This window comes from Oxyura jamaicensis (genome assembly GCF_011077185.1).
Source record: "Oxyura jamaicensis isolate SHBP4307 breed ruddy duck chromosome 3 unlocalized genomic scaffold, BPBGC_Ojam_1.0 oxy3_random_OJ101376, whole genome shotgun sequence".
NCBI classification, from domain to species: domain Eukaryota; kingdom Metazoa; phylum Chordata; class Aves; order Anseriformes; family Anatidae; genus Oxyura; species Oxyura jamaicensis.
In genome coordinates, this window is record NW_023303736.1 from 7775 (window position 1) to 34233 (window position 26459).

Below are 26459 nucleotides of genomic sequence, written 5' to 3' on the forward strand. Positions count from 1 at the left end.
GAAGGGACGGATAAGGACGGCCGGGACGTGATGCTTTCTCTTTCCCCACCTTATTTTTTTTTTTCTCTTTCCCTTCCCCTTCCCCTACCCCTTCCCTTCCCTCCCCTCCCCTCCCCTCCCCAGGGACACCCCATCCCCACATCCCACCCAGGACCCGATGCTCTGGGAAGGGGCCGCCGACGGCCGCGGCCGGGGCTGGCGGCTCCCACCCAGCTGTGCGGTGCAGACGAGATGCGGGTGGGATATTAAAGCAGCTTGTGAATGGCAATTCAGGTTCTATGGGAACCCCGGCAGATGACAGGATCTCAGTTTGGTATTCTTATTGTCAATCGCGAGCGGCGGCCGAGATCGGATTCAAACACGTTTTGTGCTAGTTAAAAATTCCAGTGTAGGGGCTGAGATTTTTTTTTTTTTTTTCCCTTTTAGCCCAGCTTCAATTGGAGGCGAAACTGGCCGCATAAAGTATTCAAAGTCTGTCTAAAGTTGCCTTTTAACCGGATTCTCCCCCCGCAGCCCCCGCCGTATCTCTTGGTTCTTTCGGTTGACATGGTGCAAATAAAAGTCAGTAAACTTGTTGCTGAATTGCAATGTTTCGGTGTACCTTATAAATTCATACCTTTTCTCCCTCGATCGCCTCAGAATGAGCCCCTGCCTCAATTCGATTTTCCTTGCTGTTGGGCACATTTAGGGGAGAGTCTATTTGTGAAGTTCATTTCTAGGCAAATGTATTCAAGAGCTGATTGGGATGAATAGGACCGTGTGTCAGCCGCCCCTAATTGGGATTAAAGCACTTCGGACCATATGCAGAGAGTGACAGAAATTCTCAGGTTTCATTGTGCTCAGACTTCCACCCGCCTGGACGCTCCTCCGGGAAGAGCGGGGCGCGGCGACACTGCAGGGACAGCCGGAGGAGACCGAGGGGCCGGGCTGGTGGCTCCCGGGGGGCTGCGGCACCGGCTCCCGGCCTTCCCGGAGAGGCTGCAGGGGGTCCCCGGGGGGGCTGGGGGCACGATCTTGTCTCCCAAAGAACCGGGGAGCCGGCGGGGGCAGGGGAAGGGGGAGGGATGCTCGCTGCGGGGTGCCCGACCACCTCCGGGGAGGGGATGGGAATGCCGGTAGCTCCACCTGCCCGGCTCCCCCCCCCCCCGCCCAAATCCTGTGCTCGGGCTTTTTTTGGGGGGGGAGACAGGGAAATGCATGGCTGGCACGGGAAGGAGAGGGCTGGGAAAAGGGTGGGTGCTGGAAGGAAGAGGTCTCTGTGCAGTGGCACCAGAGAGCGAGGCAGAGCTGGCTGGTAACGATGTAAATGGGGAAAGGGAGAGGCTCTGCCGGGGAGGAGGAGAAAGGGCTGTAAGAGAGCTGACTCCTTAATGAGCGCCTATAATGCTCTAAAGGGTTTCGTCATTTTCTGCTTTTCAAGCCATGACTATCAGCAGGGAAAAAAAAATAGAACTTTAGCAAAAAATCCAACCATCAGAAACTGTTCATTACACTCTGGTAAACATCCCCTCGTGGTGAAATTGTTGGTGGAAGGCAGGGGAAGAAAACGCATCTTCTTCTAGTATAAGCAGCTCTCTAATTAATGAATCTGACAAACTGAAAGGTCTGCCCCTGGTTCCTGTTTCAAATGACTTGACTTCTTTTTTTCCTTCTTCTTTTTTTTTTCTTTCTTTTTTATTTTTTTTTAATTTTTATTTTTTAACCCAGTAAATATATTCGAAAGTACATACAGAATAACAGAGGTTAAACCCACGCTGCCTAGGACTTATTTTAAAGTACACCACGAAGTCCACCTCTTCCTTTCGACACTGTATATTCCGATGCTGAAATGTGCATCAGTTCCCACAGACTCGTTGTTACGAAACCGAAGAAACTTGTAGGTGTCATCTGTCGGAAACCATTTTTTCGTTACATTCATTGTTTGTGCTACTAGAATGAAATCTAAATAAAACTATTCCGAATTTTTGCCTTATCGCCCGTGGACCGCTGCCCTCAGCTTCCCCAGTGTCAGCACCTTGAAGTGTAAATATTCAAATGTGCGTTTAGAAGAAGACGACGGATTAACCTCAAAGTTTCTCTCTCACACGGAAAAAATACGGGCACACACACGTAGAAAGGATTCTCTCTTTCAAAACTAGCAGGAAAAAAAAAATCTCTGACTATTCCTATCACGGTTTTTTCCATTATTTTTTTATTATTTTCTGGTAGCGGTGTGTTTTTAATAAATTGACCTATTTAAATTATTGGCACAATGAATCCTTCTTAAAACCGGGTTTGAATAAGCGGCTCTCAGAATATCCGCGTCCCAATAGCTCCGAGTCACCTGTTTCACAGTCGCGATGCCTGCCGCATGGGTCCCTCTGCCCGACCACCGTGATTTGTCACTACTAAACCCTTGCTCAACCCCGTGTCCGAGGTATTAGAAGCCAAAATCGGGTGTGCACACTCAGAAAAAGCTTTCCCCCAGCCCATGTCAGCCTGAGCAGCTCTCGGACGTGCGCAGGACCCTGCCCTCCTTGCCCAGCAGGGCCCCCTTCTCCGGGGGATGGAGGAGCCGGTTTGGGGGCGAGCCTAGAAATCGCCCTTCCCCGGGGGCTTTCACGCCGGGAACCCGTCGTTTCCAGCAGGGAACGTGAGCCCGGTGGCCGCCAAGGGCCAGCCGGTGGCCGGCCGGGGCTCCGGTGCAAGGAGAGCACCAAAGGGACGGCAGGCTGATGGGTGCTCCCCGTGTTCCCGCTGTGTGCTGCGCTGGGAGGAGGTGGGGTTAAACGGCGGAGCCTTCGTGACCCAGAAATGAAAACCCTCTGAAATACTAGGCTGCTCTTTGGGGATGCTGCTTTGGTTTGTTTTATTAAATGACTTTAAGTGCAGGTCGGAAGGAGGTGGCTGAATTAGCAACCCGATCAAGGAGTTGTCGCAATAAAGCTGATAGTTTTAATCACACCTCTGTCTCTTGTTATTTATCCTCATGTCGTAAACTGATCTCTTGTCCTCACCTAATGAATTTATTCTGAATGCCTTCCACACAAAATACTAAATAGCTGCCTTTGCAAGATTCTTGTGTGTATGTGTTGAGGGTGAGGGCACTTCAAATAAAAAAATCTCCAATACAAATCATTTTCCCCTAAAATGTTGATCAAGAAAACCAGGATCCTTGTGTTCAGATATTACTGAGCAGCTGTATTTTCATTTAATATATATAAACATTATTTGTGGATACTTACTACCGGTTTGGCATGGGGTCACATCCAGAGTCACCATTACTCGTGTCCACCTCCCTCATTGCAAAACATAGCCTAAAAGACCACCGCTACTGGAAAAAATATCAGACAACTGTCACATTACCTAACTTGGTGAAATCACAACAAAGGCTTCCATTAGAAGTGACATAACATAAGCTGGAAGGGGTTTTCAATTCCACTTACACTTCTTTTGCAGTTCCCCTCTCCTTCTCTGAAATGTCTCACATTCTCGGCATGTTCTGTGGAAGCTTGATTAAAGTCAGGAAATCTGGTTTCGTACCACTCATTCATTTCCTGAGGGGATATTAAACAGAAGAGGGCAAGCACGAATGCTTATTGTCAGATCTGCGAGAAGATACATACTGTTTTCAGCTATTAGATGAATATGTAAACATGCAGAAAAACACGAGAGTATTGCTGACTATTTTTTGTGTACAGCTGAGAGAAAGGGCTAAAGGAAATGTTGTATGTGTTACTGTGGAAGACCTATGAACAGAAGCAGAATGTGCTTCATCCTTCACTCATTTTTATGCTATTTATAACATCTGGATTGGAAGAAGCACTTACTTTGTAAAAAAAGAGTCTGTCCAACTACCCCGTGTATATTTATATCTAGTGATGGACTAGTTAGTACATTCAATATGTTTGTGATGGGTTTTATTAGGGGGGGCAGAGAGGGAAGAGAGCAGCAAGAGCTGACAGATAATTTCATCTCACAGATACGATGAAGTATAATTTTACCTGCAGGTTCTTGGCTGTGATTTTTTTCATCCTCCATCTGACTGTCCCTCAGAGCAGCAGCCAGGTCCAAGGCTGAGCAGGAGACTTCAGCACACGCAGCGGCACTGCACATCTGTTTCATGAAATCTTTGTTTTCCTGCTTTGACAGAAACACACGGAGAGGACATGGTAAGTAATGTGATGCTCTGCACAGCTCCTGGAAGAGAAAGGCTACAAAGCAATGTCAAGGGAAAAAGCATTGCCCTGCGTGCCCCTCGCGATGCCCCTGCCCAGGAATGCACCTCCCGGCTGGGCCTCCAGGGAGACGGAGCCACAGCAGCATCCGTGTCCTCCAAGAAACACGGAGAGCCTCTGTACACATCTGTCAATCGCCCCCACACCATGTAACATGGCCCCACGGCTCCGCAACAGCCACAGGACTCCTGTCTAGCAGTGGGCATCCCCAGCACGCCCCGGTTGAGAGCAGACTTTGCTCCTTTGGTGGCAGGACCCCCCTAAGCACTGGGAGCCCCCTGGGTGCCATGCTGCAGGGAGGCTTTCCAGCATGGCAGGGTGTCTCTTTGTAGGGCAGCAGGAGGGTGGCTGAGGGGGGCAATGGGTATTCCAGGGTTTTTTTGTTTGTTTGTTTGTTTGTTTGTTTGTTTGTTTGTTTCTACTCCCTGGGTCTGTGGGGCAGGATCCTCCATAGCTCCATGCTGGCATGCTGTGAAATGGGGTGAGGCAATGCAAGGCTTGTCCTACTGAGAAAAGGAAAGTCTGGGAGAAGGGCTGGCAAGACCTTGCAGTGCCAAATATTCCTGTTCCTGCAGTATTATATAGCCCCTCCAAAGCCAGGTGCAGGGTAAGCAGAGCTGTCCCCTATGCCCTGGGTGCAGTGTAGCAGCAATATTTATCGAAGCTATGCTAAGCCTCCTGCCCAGTCGCTACTATTTATTTCCTGCAACACTGCAGCATGCAGAAGCACAAATCACCAGCATGAGGTAGCAAAACACAGGTATCGAAGCAGAGTAAAAGGCAACCGGGCAGGTAGAGAAGGACGGTGAAACAGAGATGCCTGCTTGACATGATAAGCAGTAGCATGAGGTCTGCTACAGTTCTGGTTTCTCTATTGTGCTAAGCAAAGCAAAGACACTTTTTGTGCAGTGGCTTCTCTTTCTGTGCTGTCTCCTGGGTGCTGTGCTAGCTGGGTGTGATGTAGCTGGGGGGGGGGGGGAGCTGTAATGAAAAGGCAGTCTGCTTCCCCTCATTGTAGCTGTGACACCAAAATGGTGGAATAAAGACTTTCTCCTTTGTGTTTGCATATGCTTAGCAGCTTCTGCAACGTCTGGATGGCTTTTTTGAGAAAGGTGTCAGGTCAGAGAGCCTCCATAGAAATCACACAGAACTTGTCCTTCAGACTCCACCATGTCTCCTTGCTCTGCAAGGAGAAGTAAGGTACACAAATTCTTACTTCCTCACCCCTCACTTCACATTCCTACATATTAATAATGCCTCAAAGCTAGACTCTCTCTAACAAGTCAAGAAGAGTGCCTCCTTCCCCCAGTGAAGCCCAAAATTTGGAAACACCACTGTCTTCATCTTATCCCATGCATCTTCATTCTTCACTTCATAGCTCCTTATGAATCTCCAGCATCTTAGCTATATCATCAGCAGCAGCAGATCACTGCACAGTACCATGGGACTGAACCTGAAATGCCTTTCAGGAGTAACTGGTCAGTCTATGGACAACCATTGGGTGCTTCTCACGGTTCCTGCTACTCAGTTCTTGGTTTACTGTTCCCAGTACCTAGCCCCTGTTAGTTCCAATGCAATGCCCAAACAAAGGACCCCTTGCGTGCTGCTGGGGCAGAAATGGACATCCATGGGGCATCTCTACTGTGACAGCATTCAGGTTCCTCTACATGAACAGATACAGGTATTATATATGTATTTGTATTTGCATCTATGTACCCTCTAGGCTCATCTTTGCTTAAAACAATACCAAACAGAAATATATGTATACACATATACATATATACATACAGCTATGATTTTCCACAAAATACCCAGAACTTCATTTACTACGTTCTCAATGATTTGGTCATTGAATATGTAGAAAGTTCCTAGGTTTTCTTGAATTAAGCCGTTTCCTGATTATAGGTGGTGGTGCTGTGGGTTACCTCGCAGTGGTGTTTACCTGTGGCTTTGCAAACAGCCTCTCAGATCAGGTTCCTGAAGCTGAGGGAGAAGTCTGAGGTGGTGGATGGAGTTGGAGAAAGCATGCTTACTATGAGGACAACCCCTCAGGTGCACGGACAGCCATGGAATGCTTACATTTTTGAACAAGTAAGTTTTGCCAGACCATGCAAAAATAGTCGTCGTGTGCTGACAGGTCTTTACAGCCATTAGCACCAAGCACTGTCTTCCTAGCAGGACAAACCAGGAGTTACACCGCCTTGCCAAGGCGCTGTCATGTGGGTGCCTCTTGCTGCCACCACCACTGCTGATGGAAGCTCTGATGACTTCTGTGGGCACGGGGACAACCCCTCTGCCAGGGGGTCATGGTGGCCTGGGGAGGCCATGGGGGTTCTCCCATGGTCTCCCATGGCTGCTGACAGCTGCTGTCTGTCTGACTTGTGTCCAGGCATCCTTCCCCCTTGCACCCACACTCAGCCCTGACACTTGGACTTGCGGGAGGAATGAGTACTTATGCTCAGCTGTGTATGACAGTGTGGGCATACATGCATATTGCGTGAGGAAGGAAATATCACACAAAATACTGGATATCTGTTCTGCCACGATAGGGTTCCCATTTGGTGTGACTAGGTCAGCCTTCATTTTACAGCAAAGGGTGTGGAAAGGGACAAGGTGTCCAGGAGTGGCCTATGCACCACGCTGGTGTCACATGCAGCTCCTGTGGAGGACGGTGCGAGGAGCAGGTGGATGCAGCATCTGGCACTGCAGGGCATGGGCAGAGCTCACCTTCTGCACCCTGAGAGTTCCTCTTTTTTATCTCTCGCTTAATTAGCCAAGTGTGAAACTGCTCCGAAGGTCTGAGACAACGAAGCGCAAAATCTAATGATTCAGAGAGCAGGTATAGTGGCAAACATGTTGGGGTGCAACACTGCATCTTGTAAAACTACGAGGTCCCTTCCACTGCGTCCACATTGCCACACGGGGCACCTGCCCCACCTGCCAGGCCCTGAGAGCACCCACAGCCCCCTTGTCCTTGTCCTTGTCCTTGTCCTTGTTCTTGTCCCTGTCAGTGGGTGAAAAGCAACAGAGTGTGAAAAGGAAGGGACAAACAACTTGGGGCCTGATCCTTAAAATGAGCTTGTCCCAGAGCCTCTCCCCAGATGAGGACAACTCCATCTCAGAGCAGGCCGAGCCCTGAGCCATGGGGACAGATGAGACACGGGGACACACAGCTGAGGCGGGGACATATTATTTATTATTTCTGTATTTATCACCCAAACACAGCGGCTTCGGCGCTCTCCCAGCACCCGCCGCCCTTCCCGGGCACCCTGCGGGACGGGAGCAGCGCGCTGCCGGCCGAGGGGCGCCCCCACGCTCGGGGCCCGTCCCTCCGCTCCGCACCCCAGAGCTCGGCGGCGGCGGCCCGGCCCTGCCCGGCCCTGCCCGGCCCCGCCGGGCGGAACCTGCGAGCGGGGGAACGCTTCGCAGCGCCGCGTGTTGCCGTCCGGCGCCGGCGGCGGCGACGGGCACGGGGCGGTGGCGGCGGCGGCCGCCTCCTTCCTGGGGCCGGCGGCGGCGGTGGAGGCGGCGGGGCCGGGGCTGGGGCAGCGTGGGCCCGGGCGCCTCCCCACGGCTCCTCATGGCCGGCAACTTCTGGCAAAGCTCGCACTAGTGGGTGCCGCGGGTCGGGGGCGCCTCCGCCATTCATTGCCCGGACCGGGGCCGGGGGGGGGCTTATGGGGTATGGGGGGCCCGGGGCATCCGTAGGGTGCGGTGTTTTTGTCCTTGGGGTGAGGTGGTTCTGTCCTGTGCGGTGTTTCTATCGTTGTGGGCGCAGCAGGGGTTGAGCTGTGTCGCCATGTCTTGTAGTGCGCAGCCTGAGGTTTAGTTGGGGACCCAGGGTGCTACTAAGTGTAGCCCCGAAGCCTGGGGTAACCAACAGTTTTGTACAGTCAGCTTCATTTGCTGCAGGGAAAGGCTAATCTGCCCTTACAGGTCCCTGCCAGCGTATTTTCAGGCATCCAACTCTGCAAACCCCAGTGGATTTGCTTGAGATGATCCACGGCTTGCTTAAAGGCTGCTGCCCCTTTAGTGCTGAGGCACAGGAGCAGCTCGAGGTAGTGTTCATACAGAGTTACTGAAAGTGTTTTCCCTCCCTGTAGTTTACAATGGATTTTGGATAAGCAAGATCTATTGAAGGAACGCCAAAAAGACTTGAAATTTCTGACCGAAGAAGAATATTGGAAGCTACAGATATTTTTTACTAATGGTAAACTTGTTTTTATTTTTATTCATGCATAGTATTCCTTGTATAGTATCTGCCATGTCTAAATGCCATTTTTCATTTAGAGAAGGTGGTTTTCTTTATTATTTTACATATATTTCCCTAGCACGCTTTAACAAAGAGCCGGACTGTTGACCAAGCCGGACTGTTGTTCAGTCAGTTGTACTGAGTTTTAAAAGAACTTGAAGACAAACTGGCTGCATATGTTAAAACCTGTGGTAGGACAAATCACGGTACATTTTCTTATTTTCAAGAGGTTCTTACCAACAAAGTAGAAGGAAGAGAAGCAAGCAGAAACTGCTACACTAGCATATTAAAGGCTCAGCAACAAGCACTAATGCTCAAACTGTGCTCTTTGAGCTTTTGGTGGGTTCTGGCGTGACTATTTTAGGTGCTGTGAGCTGTACTCTTAAAAGGCATGGCCTACAAGCTTGCTACCTGTGTTTGGTTATGTTATTTGAAACCCGCACCACAGCCTGTGTCTTGCCTTGCAACCAGTTCCCAGCAGTGGGTGGCTCTCAAATTGCGCAAAGTTGTCTGCAGCCTGTTCTCCCAAAGAGTCTGGGGCTTGTCTGTGAGGTTATCTAAGACTATCCTGCAAAGTATTTAAACAAATGAATGCTGCGTTGGATCATACCAGATTACACAGGCACTTAAACTTTTTCCTGTGCAATTGTTCAGTATTTAAAAAGTCTCCGTAAGAGAAGGATGTTGCAAAGTAGTAATTTGTTTGCAGGCAGCTATTTAAATATTTTACATCGCAGTCCTTTAAAGTAACGTTTATTTTTTTGGCTATCTGGTCAGACATGCTTGAGACAGAAAAGTGAAGTGACTTTCTCAAGGCCACTGCAAGATCTTTGGTCTGTACGGGAATTGTAACTGTGAAAGATACTTATCATGGTGTCTCTCTTAGGTTAGCTGTTCTAAATTGAGTATGCTGCAAATCTGATTGCTGTTGACATACCTGTGTTATTGCTTATACAGGACCAGCAAGTCAAGCTAGCAATGATATATCAATTTGATAAGTTCCTGAAACTCCTTGAGGTTAAAACAAAGCATCATAGCTTCCTAGTGCAAAAAGAAAAAGTGGGATGCTGATATTTCTAAAACCATATTTCTGTGTAATTTTCACTAGTATTAATTACAAAACAGGCCTTTTTATGTTTCATTTTAGCATTTTTCTGGAGTAAACAAGGATTTACAAAGTAGATAAGTTGGGTTCAGTTTGGTTCTCAGGATCTTTTTCCTTGGCATTCCTTTCCTGACCTGAAAGAAGGGTTCAAGACCTACGGTAGCTGGAGAATGTCTCTGCTGCTGTCTCCTCTGCATGTATGTGAACACAGCAGACCCTGTAGGGGAGAGTGGTGCTGGACCAACACCTTTTCTGTGGCAATGAGATGTACCTGCATGGAGAAAACAGTCTGGGGCTGTTCTGTACTGGTGGGAGCTCATACAGCATTTGCTGCGTTGGAGCCCTCAATATGTGCTGTATCTCTTCACCAGCCTCTAAATCAGGGGCTCTGCTTTGGATATATAGAGCCCTTTCCATGCCCTATGTTGTCTGGATATGGCTATGAGCCATGGTATGGCTTGTAGTGTTCAGTTTCTGCCCCAGGAGATGGTCGTTCCCCAAAGCAACCGGAAAGTTACCCGGAGAGAGGCAGTTTCTTGCTGCCTCCCATTTGGAAACAATTGCTGTAGATAGGCAAGTGATTGTGTGGCCATTCAAACTGTCAAGAGGGGAAACTATAATATTCCAAAATAGTTCAGAAAAGAGAAATGAATGTTGACTTCTGTCTTTGGATCACTGAGGTTTTAATTGAGTTTTTGGTTGAAAAGCATATTAATCGATTTCTCTTTCTGGTTTAGTGCAGAAGCTGTGAAGTTTGTGTCATAGGATACTCAAGACGTTTGGATTTGGAACAACATTTTTTTACTTTAAAAAAAAAAACAAAAAACACAGCAACCTGAAACTATTTATTTTGTAAACATAAGGGAATAAATAACCCAATAGCTTCTTTAAAAATATTTCAAAAATGAATTGTGAGTATTGGAATTTTTCCCAGCGTATAAAAGCTTCCATTTCATTAAGTCTCTCTAGGCTTTTGTCCATTTTTTTCCGTAAACCTCACTTGATTTTTCTCTGACAGCAGATGGCCTAACTGCTCCTGAAAATCCCATGGGAGTGAGAAACATATTTGGAAAATTCTGTTTCGCTTGATATTTGGATTTTTCTGATGCCCTAGTATTAGGACAGCTTTTTAGCCCCATCATCAAATCAAAGAGAAAAATTCTTTCAAACCCCCCAAGACACACTGATAGATATTTTAATGCTTGTGCAGACACTGTTCTGGACGTGACCTCCTTTCTGGCAGTGTTGCCTGTGAGTCCTACAGTTACTGACTGGCAAACTGGTCCCAATTTGGCATTCTTTATCTGTAGGAAAAGAGTGATATGACATGGAAAGGGACTTAACAAGGCTTTGAGTAATCATAGTGGGTGACAAATTAGCTACCTTTCTGTGTTTAAAAACAAACAAATAAACAAAAAAGTATGTTGTCAGTCATCAGTGCTGGTCAGAGTTGTTTTCTCCTGCGTTGATTTGTTTTCCAGCCAGCTTTGTGTTTGCATGTTTTTAAAATGTTCATTAAAAGGGAGTGCAGTGTGTACCCTGGCTATTCCCAAGGAGGAAGGGATGGGAAAGAAGCTGGACCTTTAGAAATTCTTGTATACTTAAGTGGAGACGAAATACTTAGTAATTACTGATAATAGAATTGTTTGCTTTTCTCATCAGTGGTTGCTGCCTTGGTATTGCTATATATATGCTTAAGTATATAGACACTTTCATTTTTATATGTATAAAGTGTGTGTGTATATATATATATAAGTATGTATACTTACAGGTAGGCGTATATTAAATGATCATTTTGGACATCCCAGATGAGGGAGGAAAATAAGAAGAGGGAGTCTTAACACAGCCAACTGAGCCTTGCTCAGGATAATGGCTGTGAAGAAATATGGGGAAAATACCAAGTAACAACCTTATGTTTCACTCTGTCATTCTCTATATCCAACCCCTGCTCTTAATCCCAGCTTGATGCATCTAATTTGCTTGGCACCTTTCCTTTGCCTGGGAGGCCAAACAAGAGCTACCTGCACAGATGACACCAGGGCTGTTTCTTGGCCAACTGGCAGAGGACCACTGTGATGGAGCAGCTGACTGCATCCTCTGGTCTCCCACCCCCTCTCCCTGGACTAAATATGTCGTTTCTTTAACACCTGCTGCCTCTGCCAAATGTAATGACCATGTTTGTGTTGGCAGCTTTAGTTGTTTGAAAAAAAAATCCATTTTGCATGGCCCAGAAAAGCCATAGAGTTAGATTTCAAGCATTTGGGTTTCTTTTGCTATAAAATGGAATACCCAAACTTTGCCCTTTGAGATTTGTGTTGTCATCTTCCTAAAGGTCATGCTCACTTTGTACATGATGAAGTCAAGTAACCGTCCCCTCTTTGAAGGTGTCCACAAGCCTCAAGATGCAGTAGTACTTCTCACGTCCAGGGCTGTAGGTTTACAGCAACATGTTGTCTCCCCGGAGCGGTGTATCTGAACTGAAAGAGAAGGCTGTGCTGCTGCTCCTTAGAGTCCCCAGCACTATTCGTGTTTTGAGATCCTTTGCTATTTGGTGTCAAATTGATGTAAAAACTCAATTCAAGCTTCTGTTCATTTTATTTTATTTCTTTAAGTTATCCAGGCTTTAGGTGAACATCTTAAATTAAGACAACAAGTTATTGCCACTGCTACAGTCTACTTCAAGAGATTCTATGCCAGGTAGGACTGTTTATTATGATGGTACAAGAATAAAACATTTGTTAGGCACATTTTGGTAGCCCTTTTAAAGTCTGTATTAAAAACAGTGCCACTGTTGTTTTCTGGATGGCGTAAAGCTGTTATGCTAATAAAAGTTAACTTAAGCTCTGCTTTTCAAAAGGAAGTGTGGTGCTCTTAATAGATTAATCGTTCTACGTGTGTGAAACAACATATTATAATTCTGTTATAACATTTCAGATATTCCCTAAAAAGTATAGATCCAGTATTAATGGCTCCTACGTGTGTGTTTTTGGCATCCAAAGTAGAGGTATGAAGTATTACAATTTTTTAATGTAAAATTATGTGATGTGTAAGAGTGAAAAAACGTTTAGGACTTCTTAAAAGTTTTCATGCTGTGTGGGTTGAAACCTTTTTTTTTTTTTGTATGGATTTCTATAGCAGTTCAGGAAAAGGAGACAGAAGGCCTTCAGTCATATTATTTAGTATTTGATCTTTCTCAGTTTTGTCTGAATTACTAACACTGAAGGGCCTCTGAAAATTTTAAAGAGTATTTAAAATGTCTGTTCACATATTTACATGGACTATATCTTAAATTGTGCAGTTTTGCTTGAGTATCTCCTTTCTGGTGTGTTTTTCCTTATGTTTACTCAAACTTTTTTTTTAAAAAAATGTTTTTTTCCTAATTATCTTTTTCATTAAAAGCATGTTGTAGCTGATGTGCTATCTTTGGAAAGGAACTGACTTGTTAGGATAGTGGTGAGAAGGCCTCAATCCTCCACCATTAGAAAGTCCACTTCAAAGGTGGCCAAAAGTTAGCATCAGCTAGACATTGTTCTTACATTTCTGTAATGGAAGACATTTTTTGGGAGTTTGAGAAGTGCCTGTGTGATAGGACAAAAAAAAAGAGCAAGTCTATGGTATGTTAGCATTCACAAATTTCATGGGAGGAACTCAAATACCTAGAAGTAATCCTAATGAACTGATGTTCATATGTGATACTGCTGTCTATACAAATATTGTGATACTGTCCAGTGTTTAGAAGAGATAAAGGAAAGGAGAAGGACACAGAATATTGGAGAGAGTATTTTTTAATCAGTCTGTTAATTAAGCCTTTAAGAAAGTGCAGTGCAGATATAATGCATATATACAGGTTTACCTTGTATTTTAGAAAAAGTACTAGAAAATAAGTATAGCCTTCCTTATGCTAAGGCTTCTGCAAATTTAGAGGGCAGCTGTAGAGGTAATGATTCTGCTGTGCACATCTCTGAAAGACAGCTTTAAATAAAGACCCTTAGTAGAAAAGCTAAGCACTCATGGAAACATAATAAAAAAAGGTAGAAAATGACAGGTTTATAAGCACTATTTTCTCTCCAAGTGGGATGGGAAAAAAGGCACATGTTATTGAAGCTCCCTTGTCTATTTTATATGTAGGGTGTTACCAAACTAATCTTCAGGTACTGTGGCTTTAGTACCTTTTATAAATGTTTACTTTTCCTCATTCTTCATAACTCAAACAACAAAGTAATAAATGGAAAAAAACTCTTTAGCTAAGATCATGTAATTTACTCCGATAACCTTTAAAAAGAAAAAAGAGAGGAATTAGAAAGGGGTGGGGAAAAATGTAATACTGCATAAAGAAAGCCATTATTTGAATTTGATAACAATGTGAATAAGTGGTATTTCTGGTGGTTCACCTCATTTACCGTTCTTTTTCTTCAGGAGTTTGGTGTTGTTTCAAATACAAGGTTGATCTCTGCTGCTACTTCTGTATGTAAGTATTAGTGATTTTCATTGTACTGTGTTTATTAAGTCATTGGTGGTTACAAGTTGACTGCTGGGAGCCATTTAAAGCTATTTAGCATAAATAACTTCTGGTTTTAAATATGGAATCAGAAAGCTTCTTTCTCTATTAGTTTTGGTTGATTCTGGTTGGAACTTGTGACAAGCATAAATAAAAACAAAATGATAAAATTAAACTACCTGAGACTGCTAATAAGTAGTAAATTGATTTCTGAACTGCTCAAAGATAAAATTGAAAACCTAGGTCTTTATTCATCTGTAATAACGGGTATGTTTCCATGGAAATACCTGTTTGCAGAATTTTTACTAGACTCCACACCTTCTAATGCTTTAAATCCTTTTTTAACCATCATAAAATTAATCTTTATACATGATACTTATTTCTAAGTGTACATTTTAAAACCTAAATATTGTTCACAAAGTTAAAATGCAATAAAATCATACTGTAGCTATTTCATTTTCTGACTTTCCCACCTGCCTTATATTTCCCAGTTCCCATAACTTGCATCTCATCCATTGAGTTCTTAAAGTGATGGCTTTCCTAACTAAATGCAATAATTTGACCCAGAAGGTCCAGCTGCTCTCAGTAGGCTGTTTGTCACTATGCTCTTCAAAATGTAGGTCAGTGCTTTCAAAATCACTCTTAGCTGCTGAGGGGACAGGTGACTGGCTGCATCTGTAGCTTCCGCATGCATTAAGTGTATCAGTCCATGGGGCTGGCCATATGACAATTCCACCACCAGGAACTGAAACACATCTTCAGTGCCAGCTTGACCAAGACCAGTACTGGATTTAGCAGTGAAAGTGCTATTTTTACTACGGAAGCATCTCAAAGCACAAATCTGTGTGGCTGTTTCAGTACACGAATTAGAAGCTTAGATGGATTTTGGCAAATATGCAGCAGTTGATTTTGCTTTGACTTCCACTCTTGAGCCATGCTATTTCTGAAAATCCCATGGCTTGGAATCCCACAGAAAATTACCCTCGTGGTTCTTCCTTCAGGTGGAGAAATCCCTGCATGCTCCAGAAAGCGCTCTGCATTTCAGGGAAGTGGGGGATAAAAAACAACAGGCTTTCTCCTAGCATTTGTGTGTCTTTTAATCTACCTGGTCTCCCTACACGAGGTCCTTTATCAGCACACATCCATTTTTTGGAGGTCTCAGTGCAGAAGGAGAAAAAAGATGAGATGTAAAGGAAAATAGCGGTACAAACTGAATAGCATAGTAGCGTTCGGTTTGTTTTTTCTTACATAGAAATGTTGGAATTAGTACCACAGGCTTCCTCTGTAAGGAAGATACCTCAGACTGGTTTCTTGCAAACTCTTCAAAAGCTTCTCTCTCCATTTCCAACTGCTGACTAAAAGGACAGTTCCATATGGTTGTCTCCAGTATGCTTTGTGGAAACAAATGTTATCTATCCATACTTTCCACTCAATTTGTTTTTTACTATGTGTTTCTTTAGTTTGCGTGCCTCTCAAGAAGACTGTCTTATGCATTCTTCTCTCTCTTGAAATAATTAGAATTTCCAACCAACAGCCTAACCTTACTGTCCTACAGCAAATATTTTAGCAAAGTCCACCACAGGTCTAAATGTTGAAATGCTTTTTATCCAACTCACTTGGATAATCTTTTTTTCCAAGTGAGTTTCATATGGATTTTCCAGCAGTAGTATTCATTCATAATTGACTGTCTGCCATTAACATCCTGGAAGTGCACAGTACCACAAATGTTTGATGTTACCTGTTTTTCTTTAGAGAACAGGGACTTAAAATAGTTTTTACACGTTTCACTTGTAGAAATCTCAAATTCACATCTTCAAGGATATTTAAGTTTTCTTTGCTCGGCAATTTAATTTCAGATCACTCTTTTGCTGCTTAACATAATTGTTAATGGTGCATTGAATACCTGTTCTTGTAAAATGCACAAGGATAATTAAGTATCTATATCAGGGATCATCATAAACTAGAAAACTGAGTATATATTTGAATATTCTCTTGAAGACAAGAGCGTCTTGGGTTGTATCATGTTCCTAAGTAGATGCTTTTAAGTGTGAAAACTCAAGGAGAGAAACACCCTTGAAAAATCTGATAATCCAGTCCCTAGGACATGTATTTGCAGTGTGGTGAATTGACTTCATGCTTTTAATTTGAGCCTTGTTTTTGCATATCCAACGTCTTTACAAGTATGTTTGTACAAGATCTCTTTCCCACCCTGATTTCCCATCTTTCTTTCCTAAGTGTTCATTATACTGTTTAAAATCTTGCAAGTCTATCTAAAAATTCCATGAAAATGCCATTTGGCTTTAGTCTAGGAAGTGAGATCCTAAAATGATCTCTAAGAGTGGAGTGACATAGGTAGGTAGGCAGCTCTGTGAATGACAACTTGCAGGAAGTTAGGTACCCACCCATACGGCTAGAGGCAGTTCTCCAGAAGATTTAATTGTGCCCAGAGCATTAGACAAGTGTCTGGCTGAGTACCTGGGGAAAAAGTGGGTTTGGGGTATATTTCTCTTGCCCTTTCAGGATCTTAAATCTTACAATTTAACTTTTCTCTTTTAAAACCAAGCATTTTCATGTTGCAAGTAGTTTTACTGCCAGCTGGATTCAAAGGGCCCTGTGTAGATTAATTAGTACAATGAGAAATTAGTAAAAGTATTAATTGCATCACTTTTAACATTATGGTTTCTTTTTACTGTAGTGAAAACTAGGTTTTCGTATGCCTTTCCGAAGGAGTTTCCTTATAGGATGAACCATGTAAGTATGCTCTACAAACTATAACTTAATCAAAATAAATGAAAAGGCAGGTAATTGTTAGGAGGAAATACTATCCTTATAAATTCTAGGAAGGAAATATTTTCACACTGGTATATTGGGTTGCTCATAATCTGACCAAAATTAATTATTAGAAAAGGTAATTTTAGAAGTAGTAAATCTCGTATAACCGCCTTTCCTTAAATTGGTGAAGGGAATGCTATAAGGAGAAGTGAAGTGACTGAGTGACTAAAATACCAATTTTTATGCAGTATGATAATAAAAGAGATTTAACTTTTTTTAAAATCATCTTTTTTACATTGCTCCAGGGAAGATAAATAGTCCTTGCACCTGGGATACTTACAAGCGTACACATAAGAGCAGTTGGCCTACAGAAAGCAGTTTTATTTTTGCCTGTAAAATGTAATGGCTTTTGAATTTTTTTTTATTATTTAAAATTTAAATTTACTAGAGGTTTTCAAGGCATTCTCAGTCTCAATGTTAAAGAATTCTGTAGACTTTCTTGAAACCAGTATTGCTTTATGCTGTAGTATTTTGAAAGTAAATGCATCTATTTATTCTTTAGGTTGACTATGACAAGTGCTACTTTTTTTGATTTTGCTTTTTACCAAATTTAGAAAGCCAAATTATATATCAAAATATCTGTAAAACAGCAGTGCAATTTTATCACAAGCACTTATAAAGTCAAATGAAAATATATTTTGGAGTACTTTTTCTGTAGCATAAAGAGTCGAGTCTTTATCTTGATGTAACTAATATATCAATGCCTCTATGGAAAAGGAGAGTTTTTTTGTTAAATTGCTATGATTGTACAGAATATTTCATATGAACATAAATAAGTACATGAAAAGGTGATTTGGCATGTTAGTGTCATGCCGAAAAAGCTCTAATTCGAGGAAAGGACTTTTGTATTTCTTTTAAGTGCTTATAAACTGGGAACAATTTTCTGCTTTCTTCTTAAAACATCTCGGATGAGTACTGCCAATAAAGTAGTCTTTGATACTAAACTTGATTCAAATGGTTCAAATGCATTGCTGGTATGACTGGGGTTCATTTATAATGGTGGTAAGGCAATGCCCAATAGTAGTTTGATTTTTGCTTGGTTTTGTAGTTTCCTTTGAAATGCAGTCAGGAGTGCTGAAAACACAAGTGTTGAGAATTCCTGTGCGTTCGTGACGTTAAGCTGGATGCTGTTAATTCGTTCTGCTGTCTGAAACATGCTACTGTTTAATTGTGATTTTACTTCCTTGCAGATACTAGAATGTGAATTCTATCTCTTAGAATTAATGGTAGGTGAGGTTTTTTGTTTTTACTGCCGTCTCAGTTTACCCTTTACCTATTTAAAATGTTTTGAATTTTGTGCTATGGAATATGTATTGTGCTGTCGTCTCTTTTTCACTCCAATTTTAGAATGATGTTCACGTAGATCTAACATGTACATTTTCAGCAGTATGCCATCATAACTGTGCTGTCATCTGGGCTGAGTGAGGGCATTCTCAACAGTTTGCATTGAAGTTCGCATTGCTCAACAGAAATAATGCAGATTGCGGGAGCAGTGGGGAGGGGAAGCATGTACATCTCTGTGTCCTAGTGTCTGGAGCACTACTGGGACACTTAGGGCTAAACCCTAAGCTCTTTTTTTACCTTTTTTTTTAATTTATTAAATTTAAATTTAATTTATTTAAATTAAATTTTGTACATTACAAAATTCTAAAACAGAGAGTAGGATGTTGGTGTCCTTACTTGCTCAGATGAATGACCAGTCAAGAACACAGAGTTGTATTCCTGTTGTGTTGAATGTCTACTGATTTTATAATCCCGTTTCAGATATCCTTCTTAGATTTAGTTTTTGATACCCCTGGTATACATGGCAGTAGCTCTTGTGTTTTGTATATTGGAGTTTTACAACAACTAATTGCATTTACAAAAAGTTACATTTTGAGAATTAATTTATTTTTCCAGTATGCTATGCGATATATAGTATCTGCAATTGTCTCTGTGTCCAGCTTTTCCCTGTAATATCCATGTAGTTGACTTGTTTCCGTGAGTTATTCCTTGTATACATTGACCTGGGCCTGGAAAAGAGGGATTTCAGGGCCCTGGATTTTTTTTTTTCCTCTTTCCAAACCAGTGTCAATTATTTTGGCATGCTTTCCATGTATGGTATTTAGTGACAGACTGTTTTCTGGCAGTGTTTTTTACTTCCAAGTGGGAATTACGGGTTTGTAAGCAAATGAGGTTTCACTGTGCTGCAGATGTGGCTTTCTGTGTCTCTTGGGGAAAAGACATGGACAGACTGGCAGCCATGCTATATAATGGTATTCTAGGGAGAGCAATGCCCTCATTATAGCAGGGTTAGGTGTCATAATGCTACTTCAAAAATCAGTAATTGATTTGTGAATCAAATGTTTTTAATGTGAGCTGACAACACGCTCTGTGTTGTAATCTAACTTTTATCCCGTTGACATTTTTTCCTAGGACTGCTGTTTGATAGTGTATCATCCATATAGACCTTTGCTCCAATATGTGCAAGATATGGGCCAAGAAGACATGCTGCTACCTCTTGCATGGTAATGCAGACAGTGATTAATAATAGTGCCTCCTTTCAGCAAGAAAGCAAGTGGTTAACAGTTATGCCTCAGAGGTGGTTAAGCAATAGCAGGCTTAATATTACAGAGGGTACCCAGAGGGTACCCTTAATATTACAGAGGGTACCCTAGTTACGCTCTGCAGGTATATGTTACTGGATTAAATTATCATCTTTGGTATCTCTTAACTCTCTCTAATGGTTTTAAATTGAAATGGTCTAGTTTTTATTATTAAGCTAGTTCTAATAGCAGTTTTTTACACTACTGCGTGGTGACTATGAGTAGACAACTTTTTTTTTGTTAACGTCTGCTTTTGGTAGAAGTAAGCTGTTTCTTAGCTAGGTTAAGCAGAACTCCTGAAATACTTTAACTGTTTCTCAAATACAGATAGGTGATAAATATTGCCTTTATGTTTGCCTTAACTCGCTTATTTGTGAAATAGGGATAATGATTTTATGGTATATGTGAACACGCTCTGCAGAATGACATTTGTGATTTTATAACGTAGTGCTTCCAAATAAATTTCTGCTGTGGTTACAAGGAAACTGACAAAATATTTTAAAACTGACAACAGTTTATGAATCACATAGTGTAAAGGTGAATTTTTGCTCTGTTTTGCACAGGAGGATAGTGAATGACACATATAGAACTGATCTTTGTCTGCTGTACCCTCCTTTCATGATAGCTCTAGGTAAGTAATACAAGCAACATCTCTGTTGTGTTTAAATGGATGTCTCCTGTATGCTGTTTCATAACAAGCATTCCTTAGAATGCCCTCATAAGCTTCTCCAGTCTGTATTTTGTACAGTAGTGACAGTGTAGTTTTGCAACTTAGAAAGTCTTGAAGAAAAATTGGATAATTAATCAAGAGTCTTCTCTGTTGAAAACTGGATGAGGTTGTTTGCAGAGAAAATGAAGAACCCTGAACTCCATAGTATTTTGCCTGGCATACGATGTTTCTAAATGTTTTGAGTGGATTTTTGTTCAATATCCATGTCACCTGATCTTTGCAGCTTGCCTACATGTGGCCTGTGTTGTCCAGCAGAAGGATGCAAGGCAATGGTTTGCTGAGCTATCCGTGGATATGGAAAAGGTATTCTTTTTACCTCCTGCCACCAGTTATGGACTGATCAGATATGTTAGCTGTGGTTATAAACCGGTCTTGCATGTGTGTGATACTGACTTGAACTTCATTCAGCGATCATGTTACGCACTGTTGAAATTAGGTAGGAGAGAAAAGAGCTCAGGCCGTTCAGTTATCACCCTGCCCTGAAAGTCAAGACTGAAACACTGCATAATGACCAAGTGCTGCTGGTGGTGCCATTTTTCAGACTGAAATATAAAACCAATATCCCATGCATTTTTTTTCCAGAAAAAAAGATTTCCTAGTTTTTATCATTCAACCTTGAGTGATACTCTAATTTTAAAATTCTAATGCATGTAATTTTCTGATTCACCTTTCAGCATCTTGCCTACATGTTGTTCTTATTTGCTCCCTATCAATATATGTATAAAACACTCTTGACACTTCCAGGATGACAGGGACTATGACTTTAGTCAATGTTAAACGAGGGCATGCCAAGATTATTCAGATAATTTTCCTGCTATTGCAAATTTCATGTCAAATAATCCACTTCATAAATTTATCAGACTTTAAGGTGCAGTTGTTCTGATACCAATAATATTCTTCAACTTAACTAGTTCCTTTTGCCTTTGGTTGACGTCCGAGTACATTCATCCCTCTGTAACCTGTATTTAGCTCAGGCAAGCAAGCTATGCTCACATTCATTCCCCTATCACACTGTGTCATTCTGCACATCTTTTTCAGTCTGAGTTTACCTTTTTTGAACTTGAGTGTCCCAAATGGAATAGAGTATTTCAGATAAGACTAACCATTGCCCTCTGTGCCCTCAGTATTACACTTTATCCCACTGATGAGATCCTGGAATTGTATTTGTATTCCAGAATGTGTCTTCAAATATAAGCAGTGTGGATGCTATGCTGAATCAAGATCTCTGAATTACAACTGTCATGCATGCAAAAGCAGAGTGGTAATAGATTGGCAGCACAGGAGAAACTACCTGTATTTGACAGATCAGGTTACCATAAGCTTGATGTTAAACATGTTGGAATGTTTAAATGTCCCTGTTCTCATACCAGTGATACATTTTTTATTTTTTTTTAACATTAACACATCAGGGACCTCTTAGCTAACTGTAACTTTTGTTTCAAGGATAGATAGTGACCTAGCATTTAATCAAACTCCATGAATTAGAAAGAAGAAAGTCTACTCTATTAATTCAGTGAATGGTGAAACAAATCATGAACCAAGTATTACCACCTTTTGTGCAGCATAGTGCATTAGAAGTTTAGTAGGAAATTAATATAGCTGAGGTGCAGTAGATAGAAAACTTCAACACTGGTAGAGAATATTTATGCTTCTGGAAACAGAATATGAAAACTCAGTAATTCTTATTTTAAAATACTTAGATACTTCTTGGCTCAATTTTTGGAAGTAAGGAACTTAGACCAATGTTGTTGCTTTTTTTTTTTTATTATTATTATTTACACTGTGCCTCTGATACATGTAGATGGTCATTAGATTCTTAACTGGTAATCTGTGGTTATCCAGCTTCAGTCGCGCTGCCAGGTGTCCGTATTTTCCCGGAGGCACAAAGTATAAGCTGTAGCAGTGGAAACAAATAAAAAAGCATTCAGCTCTTGGGGCTGAAGTGGACAATACAGTGGAAGGAAAATGGAATGGGAAGGAGTGAAAGCATTGAGGCTTCCATTCACAATTAAACCAAAAACTATTTACAGAAATCGTTGTTTGCCAGACTGGGTTGTATGTGAGACAGGCCTATTTCTGATATGAAATTTGCATTTCTTAAATTAAGTCTGGGACGTAGTTAATTAAATACACACTTAAACTGACTATGATAAATACTGTCTGACCTTAAAATCTATTTTCTTTCAAATCAGATTTTAGAAATAATCAGGGTTATTCTGAAACTGTATGAGCAGTGGAAGAACTTCGATGAGAGGAAAGAGATGGCTTCTATTCTTAGTAAAATGCCTAAACCAAAACCACCTCCAAACAGGTACTGTACTTCCACATACTGCACTTAATGTCCCTTCCATACGGAAAATCTGGACTACTATCTTAAGCATGTCTAAATGTCTAATTCGAGGTATAGTGTATGCTTTTACAATGCAGCCCTTTCTGTTAAATTCACAGTCTGATTGTTCAAGAGCAAGTGAGAAGCAGAATATTTGTTGTTTCATGGAAAGCATTAATGTAATTACAGTGTGATCAATACAGCTTGGCAAATGAAAGAAACAGCATTGTGAGGCCCAATGGAGGGGCCTGATTCTCTGGAACAGTGCCTGTTTGCTGTCGGAGTTAATTACTGTGATTAAATATCGCCATTAGGGATCTGCACGTGCAAATTCCTATGCATGAGCTTATGTAATATGAACTGTGAAATGTTGATTTCAGAAGTAAATTCAGTGTACTTGAACAGTAATTTCAGTACATTCCGATACAGCTACGTGCTGAAGTTATTTGTGCACGCTTAGAATAATCTTTGCATTTTTAATGAGGCTGCACAGAATATCTTAATCTATTTGCCTATATGTCTACGTATTTTCCTTCAGAAGGCTTTTACTGCCTTCAGAATGCTGCCTTTTTTCATTTGAAAAACACAAAAATGCAATATGGTACTTCTTTTTCTGAAGACTTTTTTTTTCTTTTTTTTTATTTCTAACAGTGAAGGAGAACAGGGTCCAAATGGTAGCCAGAACTCTAGTTACAGCCAATCTTAAGACATTCCAAAGAATTTCTTTATGGACCACTTTGACTCAAGACATCCTGGGATCTTTCCTGTGTTCATGAAATGGACAGAAGGTTTTAGTAACATCTTTTGACAAAGAACTTGAAGAGTAAATAGCTTGTTTGTGTCAAGCATTTTGAAAGCTTTTTCTTTAAAACTGTATCATTTTCTCTGACGCTGGAGTAAACGTACTAAGATTTCTCAGTGTAAGGAATCAAATTTTAAACCAAGCTGCAAAAGATTAACACTATCCACTCAGAAGAAATAGCTCATTACTGGTTTTGTTTGCTTTGAGAAAACTGTAGCTTGCCTTTAAAGTGAACTTTCTTTTAAAGAGGCAGTAACCTTGAAACCTAAGTGTAACTATATTAATGACCTGTGTTGTCTTCATTTTGTTGGTGACTGAAGGAAGATAGTGCACTGTATGTTAAACCAACCATTACCTAGGGTTTTGTTGATTTTTTTTATTTTTATTTTTTATTTTTAATGAATCTGGATTCTGTAACAAGTGAAACAGCAGTCCTTCAGAAACAAAGCCTGGAAGAGTCTGCAGAGAATGTTGTTAGAATTCTAATGAAAACTGCAGGAAAGAAATTCAGTTCTTTTGGGGGGTTAGAAAAATGCTTGTTTTATTCAGTAGATGTGTCTGGATGTATTTGCCTTGAAGCCTAGTAGCCCAGCTTACCAGAAAAGTGCAATATGTATAGTGATTCTGCAGTTTTCTTAAACATTTCAAGTGTTAGGAATTAAAAAACAAAAACCACCAACATACTTTGATTATTTTTTTTGCAAGTAAATGTACTGTATAGTACAATTGGAATATTTTTACAAATACAAATCTGGGTATGATTGCTATTTTTTATTGTGGATTTTTTTTTTGTACAAAAGATATACACTGTTAGTCTGCCTTCACTGTTAAGTGTGAATTTACGTGGCTCATCATAGAGGTTATTTAAGAGGATCAAGCTTTTGGTGAACTTCATACTGGCTAATTTTAATTGTGATTTTAGGAGCAACTCTTTAGAATAACTGAAATGGGATTCCTTGGTTAACTGTGTGCTGGAGAAAATGAGATTCTTTCAAACAGAAGGCCATATCCTGTGTTCCTTACTCAGGCAGATATCCCACTGAAGTCAGGAATTGGCCTACATCAAATGTAATGATTTTTAGGTAACTTTGTTTCTAAATAATTTCTGTACAACTTCGTTTTGAATGAGAATGCCGACTTGCCCAAGTATAAAAATTGAACAATAAAATAAAGTGAGGTACCATTGCTGTCCAGCTTCTCTTTTCCTGAAGCAACACATTTCACTGGTTTAAAATATTGGAGTTCTTGAAAACCCTTGCTCTGTGATGTGTCATGGTTCAAAAAACAGATCCCTTAAAACAAAACAAAAAAACAAACACCATACAGATCCTGTTTTTGTAGATAACGTCTCTCTGTGATTAGCTGGTCATTCACTGATATACAACTGAAGTGTACTTGTATGTTTACTGTGATGTTGAAGGAAATCTGTAAAAAGGTGATGCTAACATGAACAAATTTAATTTCCCCCATTTTTTCATACCTGTCACACAGAAACATGACCAGCTTAATTTTTAAAATCCAGTCAGTGACAGCTTCATAGGGTAACTAGTTAAAGATCACACAAATTTCTCTAGGCAAAAAGCATCTACGCTTGGGCTTGAGTTTGTAAGACAGAACCCGCTTCAACAACAACAGGAAATGGAACATAACTTGAGTTCAACTGCTTTGCCAGTTGCCAGAAAAAAGTCACCTTTTCTGTGCTTCACTTTAGAGAAGAGAAATGCATAAAAATGAGGAATTTCATTAAAAGATAAACTAAGGTAGCTGAAAGTCTTTGTAGATACGGTATTGGGTAGAGATGGTTGCAGACTGTCAAAGTAAACAGGCCATTTAGTCCAAAAAAAGACCTAAGAAAAAAAAGAAGCAAAAATGGCTGAACTAGATCAGAGATGTTATGAAACTCAAAATGCCTCATTTGAAAAGCAAGGTATATTCAAATAAGGAAGATACAGATGAAGTGTGATGCATGGATTAGGTACATGGCAAGTTTAGACCTTACAGGAGGAAATAGTTTTTCCCACAACACAGGGTTAAATCCTGAATCCCTGCTCCTGGTACAGCCTGCTGTGACTGCTAGAAGTTTGTGAAGTTTGTGTTGATTCAAAAGCAAATGGACAAGGATGTAACAGTAAATTTTAAAAGATCCAAATATACCAACATGCAAAGCCTGAAGGAAGTATCAAGTACTCTCCCTTTAAATGAGAATAACCTGGGTATGGTATCACTACATGCTTACCCTGTTCTGTGCTTTTCCTCAAATGTTTGTTACTGGTTGCTGCAAAACAGGAAACAATGAATGAGAGAGATCACGGTGTGACCCAATGTAACTTGTTAATGTTTTGTTGACAGTGTACTTTCAGATGTTTCCAACAAACCCAGTTGTAGTAACGAAAAGAAGCGTTGGCCATCTATGACTGAACCACGATGAAGTGTAGTTGATTAGATCTCCCTGCTTTGTTCATCTGTATGCTGAAGGTTCGTGGTATGGTCAGTACAGCTAGGCATGATTAATAACACACTTTGCTTAATGTTTTCAGTCCATCTCAAATTTTCCATACAAATGACCTTAATGATTTAGATCAAAAGGCAGCATTAGTCCTAGTGAGGCCTGGCAAGACTCCGCCAACAGTGGGCTTCAGCTGCATCTTTGATTATGTGCCCACAGCACTGTGAGATTGATAGTCTAGGTCATGTTGAACAGACAAAATTAAAAGATTGTAGGATTTGGACAAACCAACAAATGCAGAGGCATCTGTTACTCCTCCCAATCCTATCTGAAAAAGATGTTTCAGAGTAAGATACCAAAAATTGCAGAGTAATTGACTGCAACAAAGTAACACCCACACATCCTGACACTTTAGTTTCATCTTACTTCCATTATTTATCATAGAATAACAGAAAAATTAAGGTTGGAAAAGACCTTCAAGATCATCTGGTCCAACCACTCCCCTACCACCAATGTCACCCACTAAACCATGTCCCTAAGCACCACATCCAACCTCTCCTTTAACACCCCCAGTGACAGTGACTCCACCACTTCCCTGGGCAACCTGTCCCAGCACCCTACTGCTCTTTCTAAGAAGGACTGTGTCCTAGTTGTTTTAACTGT

The 26459-nt window shown here is 41.3% G+C and overlaps 1 protein-coding gene and 1 long non-coding RNA gene across 4 annotated transcripts; both read left to right on the top strand.

Moving 5' to 3' along the window:
* The first annotated feature begins 7680 nt into the window (after positions 1-7680).
* LOC118157123 (cyclin-C) lies at positions 7681-24533 on the top strand. 3 transcript variants are annotated; one of them, XM_035311364.1, is made up of 12 exons: positions 7681-7829; positions 8321-8427; positions 12187-12271; positions 12509-12578; positions 13991-14042; positions 16768-16823; positions 18095-18130; positions 19320-19411; positions 20053-20120; positions 20443-20522; positions 22412-22530; positions 23200-24533. In XM_035311364.1, exons 1-12 carry the CDS (start codon positions 7798-7800, stop codon positions 23252-23254), a joined length of 852 nt encoding a protein of 283 aa, XP_035167255.1. In that variant the 5' UTR covers positions 7681-7797; the 3' UTR covers positions 23255-24533. The 3 variants fall into 3 exon arrangements, with proteins under 3 accessions (XP_035167255.1, XP_035167257.1, XP_035167256.1); XM_035311365.1 differs by having other exon boundaries at positions 7812-7829; positions 12195-12271; XM_035311366.1 differs by lacking the exon at positions 12187-12271 and having other exon boundaries at positions 7798-7829.
* On the top strand, positions 8435-11786 carry LOC118157124. The gene is made up of 2 exons (XR_004746546.1): positions 8435-9604; positions 9667-11786. It is a non-coding gene; the product is annotated as an uncharacterized LOC118157124 (long non-coding RNA).
* Positions 24534-26459: the final 1926 nt, after the last annotated feature.